Raw genomic sequence first — 12,545 nt, 5'->3', positions numbered from 1 at the left:
GCCTTGTTCACGTAGATACAGGTTTTTATTGAAACTCTGCTTGTAACCTAAACAGCATCGCTATTGGCTCAATTCAACCCATTTACCAGGTTCTTCCAGCCCTTTAGGTGCAATTTGCTTAGAGGGAGGTTTCCTTCAGTAGCTCACTTCGGTTTTCCTGAAGGAACTGAAATGTGAGACTTTCCTATCTCTACTGACACTGACAATTTTTCTTAGATTAAACTTAAGGCCCAGATCTATGTGTATACTTTTATACTAAGTTGAATTCATATTGCTCTTGGAAGTTTTTTTTTATGGACTGTACCATCTAAGTAGCATTTGGTGTCTAATTTACAATGACATTTTCTTCTGCAGCAAAATTCTTAGTTGCTACATCATCACTATGTCTACTGTGCATAACATGTTATGGTGGAAGGTGTATTCAACAACTGGTGAAAATACAGAAACATGTAGACACATCAGCAACATGTAGGACTGAAAATTGAGTCAGGCTATGGGCTCTAGGACAAGTGTTTAACATCAGCTGTAAACTGCTTGAGGACAAGCTATGTTTTTTTTCCTCATCGCTTAATGAAAATTTCAGATTTCCTATTATTTCTCTTGCTTTAGTGAAAGATACAGCAGGATCAACATGACTAGTACAGAAGGAACAGAGATTATAAATATATGAACATAAAGGATTTTACTCCTTGTACTTTAATTTTTATCACATTTAATACCATCAAAGAAATTAGAACCGGCAAGCTGTCAATTCAAGCTGTAAACATTTTATACAAAAATGACAACAGGCTTTATAGTACTGCTTGAAACTCAATGTCCTTCAGTAGCTCTGGGCAAGGGTCATTTGCTAGGTTTAGGATCTGTGGGGTTCTCTCCCGTGTCAAGTGTCTTCAGCAGCCGGAAGAGGCCTGCTGCCTCTCTGATGCGGCTAAACTCAATGCAGAAAGCCTGCACCTCTATAAACAAGTCCTGCACATTGATGATCTTGTTGCGGATGAGGGACTGGAGAAACACACAAACGAGGCGCACCAAGCGGTTCTGTAAAGCAAGAAGACATTTTCACTCTTTTGCTCCGGGGGTGCGGCCCACTTTCTGCACCCAGAAACAAAACGCACAGGGGGCTCCATTTTTTTTTACGATTAGCGGTGCGATGCAGTTCATCTGTACGCAGATGTTTTTGAAGGGCATGGGTTGTTCACAAGACTTAGGCATCAAACAAGAAACAGGAAAACAAGAAAAAGAAGTCACTTCACTGTATTAAGGAAACCGAACTTATGAACACCAGGTTAGTGTCTACCACTTCTAGAACATACGTTACAAACGGGGAAGCCACTCAGCACCTCTAGCCTGGTTTCAGGTCTTAGTCTTTGTGACGGTGCCATACTCGAGCTTACGGCAATGCTGTATAAATTTTGCCTTCTTTGCTACAGAGCCCAAACCTGCTTCTTACCTGCATGTACTTGTCTTTGATCTGCTCACAGGTTGAAATACAATTTGAAATGTACAAATGAATGAACTCCGAGGGAAGATCAACTGCTGTTGTAAGCCTGTAAAAAAAAAAAAGATGAGTAACATCATGCGTATGGGTACTCTCAGATCTGTATTTTCAGTTCAGTGTATTTAGGTAGCCTAGAGCTTATTCAACTACTGTATTACATGCCACAGTATACTGTACTTAGTCCAAACAAAACTAAGATCTTGTGTGGTTAGGAGTCTTTTTGCCTACTTCATACACACCTGTTGACTACTTCCATTGAGTGGAGAGACATGTCCATGTTGACCAGCACAGAAAAGTACTCAGTGATCTGACTGGACTGCATCAGCTTCAGCAGCATCTCGATGGCAACAAGAGGATTGTTCTCCACCAGATCAGGCAGCTTGGCCGGGGACAACCCGATGTGATACACCAGCTTCGGATCTTTCTCCAGCTCTCCGAGAAGCTGACAAGGGCACATAGCACAACACAATCTCCTCAGAGCAAGAAGTGTACAGCCTGAAACGTACACAAGTTTACCCAGCTTTGCTTCACAAGCAATAGTATACGAAATACTCATTCAAGAATAGAATAAATGTTTCCTGTTTCTTAAAATAGTTTTAAGTGTAGTTTAATGCTTTTTGAAACCTGGAAAACTTTTAAAGTAAGTAGTTGGAAAAGGAATAAAAGGAAAGCCATGCGCAGCACACCACTGTGTAAAATGACCATTTTTACACAACCTAAAATCACTTAAATGAGACTAAAACCATAACAGTAACCAGACAGTTCTGGATAGTGTCTTCCAGACACAGAACTGAAGCTTCAGGATGCAGTCAAATTCTACAACAGATGCACACAGATTGTTATAACGGGTTAGAAACAAAGCATACCCACCTCTGCAAAGCCTGACACACTGATCCTCACCGTCAAATCACTTAACAGTACCCTTGTAGTTACGATAACTCTAAGTGCAGGTCGGGTGAATTAAGTTCACATTCAGCTCATTGTCGACAGGACGGGCAGACTGCAGCCGTCTCTGCTCGGCCCCTGGAGCGCGGGCGTACCTGCGACTGCTGCTGCGACGACAGGGGGCTCTTGAAGGCCTTGGACATGATGCGCTTGATCTCCACTCCCGTGCTGTTCTTCACACACATGGAGCGGTCCCACTGCACGCTGTGGTCGGGCTCCGAGGGGTTCAGCCAGGCCAGCTCATCCTCGCACACGTGGAGAGGTGGGGGAGGCCGGATGAACTCGGGGCGAAAGTGGCCTGAACACGTGAAGAAAGAGGCAAGGGGATGAGGCAGGAGTAATGATCCGAAAGAACTGGATTTCTACTCGAGCACAGCCAAGCAACATGAACACTAGGGCTCCATATGTGTCTTACTGATCTAACCCTAAGAAGTAATTTGAGTAAAGTTATACTTTATATACTTAAGATAACATCACTTTATTAGCCCTATACAATTTCTTGCATTAGGAATTTGTCTTTTCGCATACCCCAGGTTGCTCTCCATGAGACACACAAGCACACAGACAGGGAGAGAGAAGCTTGGGGTCAGAGAACAGGGTCGGTCATTTATACGGCACCCCTGGAGCAGCTGGGGTGAAGGGCCTTGCTCAAGGGCCCAACGGAGAAGGGTTCCTCTGCCGGCCGCGGGATACGAACCGGCAACCTTCCAGCCACAGGCGCAGATCCTGAGCCACAGAGCCACCGCAACGCCCATACTTGCAATTTGCCGATATCTAAACCTAGTGTACATGCTTTTTAAGTACAGATCTCCATTTTGTGTTCTTCAATCCTTTTATAGTGTTATAAAGGAAGGAGTGAGACTTACTTTCCAGTGGTGGGCGTGGCCCGCTGACCAGGGCCTCTGTGATCTGATTGGCCACTGAGCTGTCAAATCCAGAATTAGAGGAATCCGGATCAGGATCATTAAGAATGCTGGGAAAACTCGCCTTACTTTGCGTGGGGAGTTCAGACTGTCGCTCTGAGGGAAAGAAAATAAATTCAAAACTCCATCCACTTTCTCACAGATTTTATCCAATACAGGGTCAGGAGGGGCAAAGTCAAAAGTATTATAGTAAAAGAAGCTGTGCTAACACAATTTTTACCACCAGGTAATAAAGTAGTTTAGACTGGTTGGTACATACCTGCAAGAAACATCTGAATCTCTTTGAATCAATTAGCTACTAGCAACAGAGTGGGTCTGATACACCAGACACTCTTCTTAAAATTCCAACCCAACTTTCGACCTTACAATCGTAACCAAAACAAACTTCATTCAAGGTAAGCATACTTCCATATGAATCCCTTACAAACTCCGTCCTTCATTTTTACCAAGTGTGTGGCAGACTGGACACAGCACAGAGTCATATCCAGCTGGTGCTTCTGAAAGTGAGGTGGCAGGTTCACTTGACAGACTGGCACACTTAACAGCCTAACAGACAATAACTACTTTCACCCCTCACTCTAGAGCTAATATGCCAACAGTAGAGGTGCCCAGTGATTCAATAGTGCCACTACAGAGTGTCATAACATTATTACAACCATAGGTAACTCCTACAGTCCACATACCTGCCAGAGCCAGCTGCAGGCCGCTAATATCCACTGACTGGGGCATGTTCCCTACGTCCATGCAGGACACCTGCCGGGGCGTCTTTTTGAAAAGCTCTTTCGGGGGCGCCAGCATGAGCTGGGAGAGGAAGAATTTCTCTGGCAACGTTATAGGAGGGAGGAATCCTGTGAATGAAAGAGAGGATCAGCAGCGGCCGGCGGTCGTGAAACTAGTTTTGCCTCTCTCTCGCTGGGTGCCCGGGGTGAGAGCGGTCGCAAAAACCCTCACCAGCAATGAGCGCTTTTCTGATCACGGCAGAACAAAATTAAGGGGGAGAGACAACAGTACTTGTGTCGATATACCTGGCCAATGCGCGTCAGCGAAACAAAAAAGGTCAAACACGTTAAATGTAAAGTCTTTCTGAAACACATAATCCATCCCCGCTAACTCGTAGCTCCGTTCAAGCACACGCGAAACCCGGACTGTGCCGGATGGAAAGGTAACAGACGTCGGTCCCCACCCCCCCATCCCCTCAGACTCCAGCCGGCCCTCATAAAATCGCAGTCGGGTGTTTTGTCCTCGAATCGCTGCCGGTCTGCCCGAGGGGGACGGGGGAAGCAGGCTCAATGAGGGGGAGGCTGCCCGGGGAGAGCTCACCCGAGAGCGGCTTCTCCTGCTCGTCTCCCACCGGCGGCGGGTTCAGCAGGTGGGCGAAGACGGCGGCGAAGGGGTTGGCCGCCAGCGGCTCGGTGCGGTACATCTCCCAGAGCAGGTAGAGGGCGGTCAGGCGCTGCGGGGAGCTGGGCAGCAGGTCCGGCTGCTGCAGCAGCATCACCAGCACCGAGCCCACTCGGAAGTGGTCGGCTTTGCCGAAGTAGTGGTGGAAGGCGGACGAGAGGCCCTCGAAGGAGTTGGTACAGGCTTCCTCGGAGATGATCCCCAGGAGATTGGAAAGCTCCTTCGGGGCAAGTGTCATTGTGCTCCAGGGGAGGTGTTGTTCTTTGTAAAAGAAACACCACACAAAGTCAAGTCGAATCAGTTGCCCCCGAGTGTTTTCAGCAACGCGGGCTGGTCATATTACCAGCCCACACGGTCTTGCTGCTTGAAACGATGTACAGCCGCCCTCTTCCAAGCTCTTCCCATAAAAAGAAACATACAGACACGGCCAGGCGACGGTTTTATTACGTGAATATCTAACAAAATCCTCAAAGTCTATCATTCATTAACATAAGAACTTCACGACTAGAAACAAAACACCCCAATCGTTTTGAAGGTGTCTAAATACGGCACTGTCGTCAGTTTTTTTTACGACAGGAGGCGCGGTGGAGACTTCTGGGAAATGTAGTCGGATGTGTCCATTCGATTTCCTTGCCTGTGTATCATGCAAATAAACATACACACACAGATTAAACGACAGGAAATTTAAAGCAACGAGTTGTGTATTTTAATGTTGATCAAATAAAAGAAGTAATGTATACATAAATGTAGGTCCCACATCTTCATTATGTCTTAAATTTCATCTCCATATATTTATATCAATATATTTTAATTATTTTATAAACCACAAATATATCCTCAGAATCCATTTATACAGGCAATGAATTAAGTATTTTGTAAGTAGCCTTGACTCTTCTATCCTGTTACAGTAAAAAAACACATTACAGTCAAATCAGAATCGGAGTTGCTGAATAAGGTGTTAATATCGCTCACAGACAGGCTTTTGGACTTGCATCAACGAAACTATTTCCTAACTACAATGTAATTACAACTTTTATAATCACCTCATTGTGAGGCTCTGTATTGTTCCTCTAATTTTGAGCTGTCAAAGCAGTGCGGACCTTATTTTTATTTACTGTGTTTAAACTTTTTTCATAATGTGTATTTGTATTGTAATATGTACCCCTGACGATGTTATTGATATGTTATATGTACTTTTGTTTGTATTGTATTTGTTATTATTATTGTTGTCTAAAGAGTTTTAAAAAATTGAGCTGTCGGCGGAGTCTGTCTTTGCCCCGGAAGTGATTGTTCTTCCGCAGGTTTAGTACTACCCAGAATCCTCAACTCCTTCCTTTCCGACATTTTCCTTGGAAGAGTGAGTACATTGAGAATTAAACCGCCTGTAAAATCCGACTTCATCCTGCCTTTCCTGACGCCTAATGTTTCGTTTTAACCACAAATATGCGTAGAATTGTACATAAATAATAAAAGTAGGACAGTATTTCGAAGTGATGTACAGAAATGTACGAGAAACGCCCGCTGTGTTAAAAGCTGACTTGCTGCTACAGATCTGGAGTTAACTCATACCCGGCTCTGTGCATACGGCTGAAAACCCTGACAGACTGTACTTGTGCCCTGTCTGTTCAGTATTCAGTAATATTAAGTCTAAATCAAGCGAAGTTGTGCTAGTCTTTTAAGAGTTTGTGGCGGTCGCCCAACCTTTTTTTAGACCTTTAGATATGTGTGTAATCGGGCCAGAAAACCGATCAGCACACACGTTTAAGATGCCTGCATTTGCTTTTGCATGGGATATTAAATGCGTTTTGTAAAACATTGACGACGGATTCCTGGCACGGGTGCTGTGCGTGTGGTTGTTACCGAGGTGTATAGGACCAACACGGCCTAGACTGTGATCAGATGGCTGCAGCTTTAGAGCGGTCTGGAGATGCCGTGGACACAGTCCGCTGTCCTTCAGGAAGTGCTGTATTAACATTTCATACATTTATTAAAAACCTTCTTGCCGGGACTTGATTAGAAAGGCCGCGGTTTCGCTTCACGCAAGGGAAAGGTGGTCTCCCCCGTGTTCTGACACCCCTGTCTGTTTAGATGGCTCCCATTAAGAAAGGAGGCGAGAAGAAGAAGGGACGTTCTGCCATCAACGAGGTGGTCACAAGGGAATACACCATCAACATCCACAAGCGCATCCATGGAGTGTGAGTCCTCCGGGTCGGGCTCGGGGAGGGGTCTGAAGAGGCTGGCTGTGCTGTGTTCGTGCTAGGGGGGTTGTGGAGCCAGAGCAGCTGCAGATATCTTGCTACTCGTCTTAAGGGGCGGATTATTGTTGTGTTGTTCATTTGAATGTCGTAAACTTGTTTCAGGTGGCATAGAGGCCACTGCACTCTTTCACCCCCCCCCCCCCCTCACTTTCCTGCGCTGACCCTTCGGCTTCTCGGAGTTTCCCCCACCTCCATCATGCTGTGTCCAGGGGCCTCGTGATGCCCGGGCCATGTTCTGACTGGCGGCGGCCGTTTCCCCCCGAGCCAGTGCTTCGGTCTGTGTGGGTGTGCCCCGTTCGTGACGGGCGAAAAACGTGTCTCTGGCGGACCTCCAGCGAGACCGGGTCTCCCTCTTCTGTTCTCCAGCGGCTTCAAGAGGCGAGCCCCCCGCGCGCTGAAGGAGATCCGCAAGTTCGCCGTCAAGGAGATGGGGACTCCCGACGTGCGCATCGACACGCGCCTGAACAAGGCGGTGTGGACCAAAGGCGTGAGGTACGTGTCCCCCAGCAAGCTTCCCGCAGGGAGAGCGGGGGGAGCTGCTGCCCCTTAAGGCCAGGAGCAGTTTCCTTGTTTTGTGAACAAGAACAAAACTTTTTTGGCAAACGAGGCAAGTCCCAGTTTGGCTATGCCAGGTTACATTTTCATATTCCAGCTGTGAAACAGGAAACCCAGGAACAGACCATTTGACCCCTCTAGCCCAATTGGCAGTATTTACTTGCACTGGGAGTCTTATCCCACCTTTTCACCTTTAGCACCATGGCTGGGTGGCTTGTTAACTACCCCTGCAGCTCTTTGGGTAAAGAATTGTCTCCTGTTATAACCGTACTTCCCCCTGGTTTCCACTTGGGACCCCTGGTTTGTATTTTACTGTTTACTAATGTGATCATTTTGTCTTTGATGATTACATATGCTTTTTATCTAGTCGTCTTGTATTGTTCATTGGTAGTTCACTTTCTTCACTGTGCAGAAAAATTTTTATTACTGGCAACATGTCAAAAAAACGTAAATTGCAACTGCTGATGATTACTCATACTTGGAAGTAAGAAGATGAAACTTGTGTCCTAAAGAATAAATTTGTGCCAGAACCATTTTTCCTTGGGTTACTTTGATAAGCTGTTGCATTCATATGGCTTCAGTTACTGTGGTCCTTAGTAACCATAGAACAAGTATGCAGCACTTTCTCTGAGCCACGACACTGTTTTCCGAGAGGTTTACCTGAGTCACTTACACCTGGCTCTTTTCTGGGGTGGTGGGCTTGAAGGAACGTGCCCTACCGAATCCGCGTGCGTCTGTCCAGGAAGCGCAACGAGGACGAGGATTCTCCCAACAAACTGTACACGCTGGTCACATACGTTCCTGTCACCACGTACAAAGGTAAGCCCCAGGTCGGAAGCAGACGTGAATTAAGAGGGCGCAGTGTGTCCCATCCCTCAGTTTGCAGTTTCAACTTGAGACAGTTTGGCTGAAAAGACTGATTACTGGGAGACAGATCTCATCCGTGAATCTCATGGTACTCTGTCCTTTGGAAGGGTGACCCACCTAGGCCTCTACGACACTTAATTTTTTGCAGAATGTTTGTCATGAAAAGAGTTTCTCACAGTGAGGTGCCACTCATCTTGCACTTCAAAATTGATTTGGCATTTTCGCCTTTGAAATCATGGTCATCGTGGATGACTGTTTCTATAGCTATTTCCAAGAGAGTTAACCAATGTGTAGGTAGAGGGCATTCGAATGGTGGCTGAACTACATCTTGGTACACTATCCTATTGTATTTCTGCAAGATGTCAAAATATTATGTTTGAAATTAATACTTTTGTTGTTAAACGTTCATATACTTTTGTGTCATTGCTAAAGCAAGGTGAAGAATATTATTTCCTAGGATCAGAGTGGACAGAATGCCCGTACAATCTGCATGAGCAGAAACGTGTATCCTGTTTGATTGTTTCTTGTGGAACTGTAGTGCAGTGCTTGTTCATTATGTTCCCTTGTGGAGGATTATGGTGATTGAAAAAGGAGAGAATGTTGTCGTGTGAAAAGCATTGCAAAGAGGTTGAGTGTTCTTAGAGGGGGGAAAAAAGGCAGCTTGTATCAAATAAAATTGATTGAGAAAAGATCTAAGTTGGTACCCCAGGTGTCCTTTGACCTGCCTCGCTGCAGATGTTGTCCAGTCACCTTATGCAGTGCGTGTGACAGCCAGGCGCAGCTCTGGCGGAGAGTGGGCCACTGGAACGCGGGGTGGTCTGTTGAAGTCCACCTCAGCCAGGCGGGCCAAATCCTCTACCTGTCAGCGGCTGCACAGTGAAGAGGCGGGTCGGGCTGAACCCCAGCTCTGCGTTTCAGAAAGTTTTCTGGAATTGCAGCTTGAAGTAGAGTGACCGGCTGCGGCCTAGTGTGTAGCCCAGTCGGCATCAGACACCCACACCGGAGGAGTGTGTGTGGGAGACCGCTGAGCTCTAGTGACCCGCTTGGCCCATGTGCTTCTGTGGTGGCCCTTACCTGTCTTGGTGCGCTGATAGAGTTTTGTTAATTGTTGGGGTTTGTTTTAATACAAAGCACTGAACTAGTGCTAAAAGACAGTAGAGAGGGTGTCTTAAAGTAGGAGCTGGAAACTTCAAGTAACCTTCACGTGCTGTAGGTGTCCGAATCCTTTCGTTTTTTTAAAGGAAGCAAGAATGGACTCATTAAATCTGCTCAAGTCTTATGTTTTGAAGACTAGTAGTAGGTACAGATAATAATAGGCTCTACTTAATGTGATTTATAAAGGCCGAGTTAGCCAATTTGTGCAACAGTTTGTGTGGTCTGTGATTTTGGATTTTTAACAAGATTTCAAGAAACGGTGGTGGTGGTCAGTTTGGAAATAAGGTGTGTCCCATCCTGTGGAGGTCAGAGATGTTCAAGTCCAGATGATTCATCTCCAGGGGGGCAGTTTAAGACATTCCGCTCACAGACATTACAGCTTTAGTATGTAAGTGAGAATCTGGCTAAGAAATATTGGATTGTCAAAATAGATGTGCACATTTTAATACACAATGAGGAATAACAATGTTTTCTTGGAAATTTAGACAAAATGTCTCCTTTAAATTTTACATAATCGCTTGAGTCTTCTGCACTCAGAATAACTTGACAAAGTGACTAAATGCAGGGTGACGTAGCTCAACAAAATGTTTTCGTATTGCTACTGTAACTTTGAAGGTTTTGATCATTGCTTTTTATTCATTCCAGTGATCTTTAAGACGTATACAACGTGCGGGATTGTGGTGCATTCTGAATTATTTCGTTAAAGAGACTATCGGGCATGACCAAAAAACGGAGAAGAAGCAAATCAAAGTTAAAAATGAGACGAGAGTGTGTCTGTGTGTGGTGTGTCTGAGCAGCAGTATGGCTGCCTCACCTCTTGCTGGAAGCCTGCAGGGTCTCCTTGGCTGTAAAGGTCTCTGTTCATTTGTTTAACAGGATAATACAGTGCTTAGTTTTGGATAGTTCAGAGCCTGGTCTGTGGTCAAGCTGAAGCAGCAGAAGCTGTTGTCACTTTGCTAGCAGTCGTTATTATTATTGCACTATCAGAGTTTAATGGTGCATTCATCTCCCGTTTACTTTATTATATTAATACATGATAGCAGGAGTCTAGCGGATCATCTTTGAGTTTCTCTCTACCTGCTGGCCGGACCACGGTGCACTGTACAATCTACAACAAAATAGTGTCCAGTCTTCCGTTTCATCAATGTGTCTCTTACAAATGAGATCATTTGTTCACTAATATTCGCATTAAAATGTTAGATTTCATGATTGTTTCTTGTTTTTAACTTTACAAGTGTAGCTAGGAAAACAGCTAGAAAATATTTTACTTCTGCTGCCCTGCCCTTGTTGTGTTCCTGAACCTTCATTAAGTGAAGGTTGGGCCCCAGGTAGCTGGTGTTAAAATGGCACTGATGATCCTCATTCTACACGTGATTATCATCGTAGCATGGTGCAAAACCTCTTGGACAGCGAATACTTAAGTGTGCTGAAATGCCGTCACAGTGATCATCATTAGCATCATAGTAAAGACCATAGATTTCATGTGCATGGGCTTGGAAGTTTGTTTTTTGCATATCAATGCTGATTCATTTTTTTTATTTGTGTTTTTGCAGGTCTGCAGACAGTCAACGTTGATGAGAATTAAAACTGCTTCTCTTGTTGATAAAATAAATTTGTGTAAAATTTTTCCTTTTGTCTTTTCTGGTTGTGGGTTTTGTCTAAGAACATCACATTTGAAGTTGTGCTCTCGAGTTTTTTACCTTCGTTCTGTATTCATAATCTAATGTTTTAAATCTGCATCCTTAAAGCAGTATTCAGCTTTTGTTGCAGTGGGTCACCAATGTTTCCAAAATAAGAACCTAGCTTGAAATGAAATACTGCTGTAGTTCTGAAGATGTATAATAGACAATAATGAGACCTTTTTTATTTCAACTTGCACAACACAAATACATGAAAGAACTTGCTGTAAACACGCATTGTACATGCAGTGTGTTTAATTGAAGGAAGAAACAAAACAGCATTGTAGATGTCCTGAAAAGAATGTTTTTTAATTGTTGCTGTGGTGTATTAGTATAAACAGCCTGAACTGAAAGACTGCAGTGCTCAAAAAATGTCACAGCCGTGTCCTTTCAGATGTGCGTTTTGCATAAAGTAATAGCAAATGGGTATTGTTAAATGGGGGCAGACGATTCTTAGGTATGCTGCAAGCACAATGGAAAATAGTGTCATTCTCTAATGTCTTAGCAGCGAGTGCTTGATTGGGGGGATCCCAAGGTTTATTACTACAGAAAGTCATCCTGCCAGAGCCCAGTTTACAGCCTGGTGAAGAGAGCAGGAGCACTGTAACATCAGTGGTTCCTTTGCTTCTTTGCTAATGACTACTCAGGAAATAGATGATCTAGTATTAGGTTTCTTTTCTCATGTGTTGGTGGACAATTTGATTTTGAATCGCTTGATCAGCTTGAGTCAGTTTGTTGGGCCAAATGCTCCTTTCAGCTTCAGGGTTCCTCTGTCTAATACAAGGACAGGGCTAAGTTTGTCCACTGCTACCATGTAAATTGGTGTGGTGAAACAATCCGTAAATATTTCAAGTTATGACTTGAATACGGATCTTGGCTAATCTGTGAGTTTTCCCACAGATGTGCAGTACTATCTCCAAATTGGAACAAGAATTCACAATACCTGTGGCAGTGTATTGGGACATTCCCACTGCGTAAACTAATCTGTTGAAGCTGAGACTTCATAAGATACACCTGAGTGAGTTCTTACAGCTCAGTCGTCTGCGTCTCTAGTGTTCCAGCAGTAGTTCTGCTCATTTTGGGTCCACCTGGTGTTTTCACACAGCTGACGAGGTCTGGTTGGCGATGTGGTGTTACTGCTGCCATCTTGAAGGTACCTGCATGGGCTGCTTGCGGCGGTAACACTCTCAGAGCAGCTCTCCTTGCCCTTTCACTGACCACCAGAGCAGTGCACTGCCATAGAAACCTGTAAAGCTCTTGACTA

The 12,545-nt window shown here is 44.7% G+C and overlaps 2 protein-coding genes across 2 annotated transcripts; one reads left to right on the top strand and one right to left on the bottom strand.

Moving 5' to 3' along the window:
* Nucleotides 1-667: 667 nt before the first annotated feature.
* cnot11 (CCR4-NOT transcription complex, subunit 11) lies at nucleotides 668-5,315 on the bottom strand. The gene is made up of 7 exons (XM_088913045.1): nucleotides 4,687-5,315; nucleotides 4,050-4,214; nucleotides 3,310-3,462; nucleotides 2,539-2,741; nucleotides 1,738-1,940; nucleotides 1,451-1,547; nucleotides 668-1,038 (listed from the first exon to the last, which is right to left on the bottom strand). The coding sequence occupies exons 1-7, from the start codon at nucleotides 5,003-5,005 to the stop codon at nucleotides 841-843; spliced, it is 1,338 nt and encodes a 445-aa protein (XP_088769171.1). The 5' UTR covers nucleotides 5,006-5,315; the 3' UTR covers nucleotides 668-840.
* A 759-nt stretch (nucleotides 5,316-6,074) lies between these two features.
* Nucleotides 6,075-11,228, top strand: rpl31 (ribosomal protein L31). The gene is made up of 5 exons (XM_088913049.1): nucleotides 6,075-6,124; nucleotides 6,856-6,962; nucleotides 7,392-7,517; nucleotides 8,287-8,399; nucleotides 11,156-11,228. The coding sequence occupies exons 2-5, from the start codon at nucleotides 6,856-6,858 to the stop codon at nucleotides 11,185-11,187; spliced, it is 378 nt and encodes a 125-aa protein (XP_088769175.1). The 5' UTR covers nucleotides 6,075-6,124; the 3' UTR covers nucleotides 11,188-11,228.
* Nucleotides 11,229-12,545: the final 1,317 nt, after the last annotated feature.

The sequence above is a fragment of the Atractosteus spatula genome, chromosome 4 (assembly GCF_055471065.1).
Source record: "Atractosteus spatula isolate fAtrSpa1 chromosome 4, fAtrSpa1.hap1, whole genome shotgun sequence".
In the NCBI taxonomy this organism is placed as follows: Eukaryota; Metazoa; Chordata; class Actinopteri; order Semionotiformes; family Lepisosteidae; genus Atractosteus; species Atractosteus spatula.
The sequence above is the reverse complement of the archived record's forward strand: the minus strand, read 5'-3'. Positions and strand labels throughout refer to the sequence as shown.

Excerpts from the sequence above, each read along its gene's own strand:
- cnot11 (XM_088913045.1), bottom strand. The coding sequence starts at position 5,005 with ATGACACTTGCCCCGAAGGAGCTTTCCAATCTCCTGGGGATCATCTCC. Across the intron at positions 3,463-4,049 it reads CCTGCAGCTGGCTCTGGCAG|AGCGACAGTCTGAACTCCCC; the intron begins GTATGTGGACTG and ends TCTTTCCCTCAG. Across the intron at positions 2,742-3,309 it reads GCCACGCCCACCACTGGAAA|GCCACTTTCGCCCCGAGTTC; the intron begins GTAAGTCTCACT and ends TCACGTGTTCAG.
- rpl31 (XM_088913049.1), top strand. The coding sequence starts at position 6,856 with ATGGCTCCCATTAAGAAAGGAGGCGAGAAGAAGAAGGGACGTTCTGCC. Across the intron at positions 7,518-8,286 it reads GTGTGGACCAAAGGCGTGAG|GAACGTGCCCTACCGAATCC; the intron begins GTACGTGTCCCC and ends GTGGGCTTGAAG. Across the intron at positions 8,400-11,155 it reads TCCTGTCACCACGTACAAAG|GTCTGCAGACAGTCAACGTT; the intron begins GTAAGCCCCAGG and ends GTGTTTTTGCAG.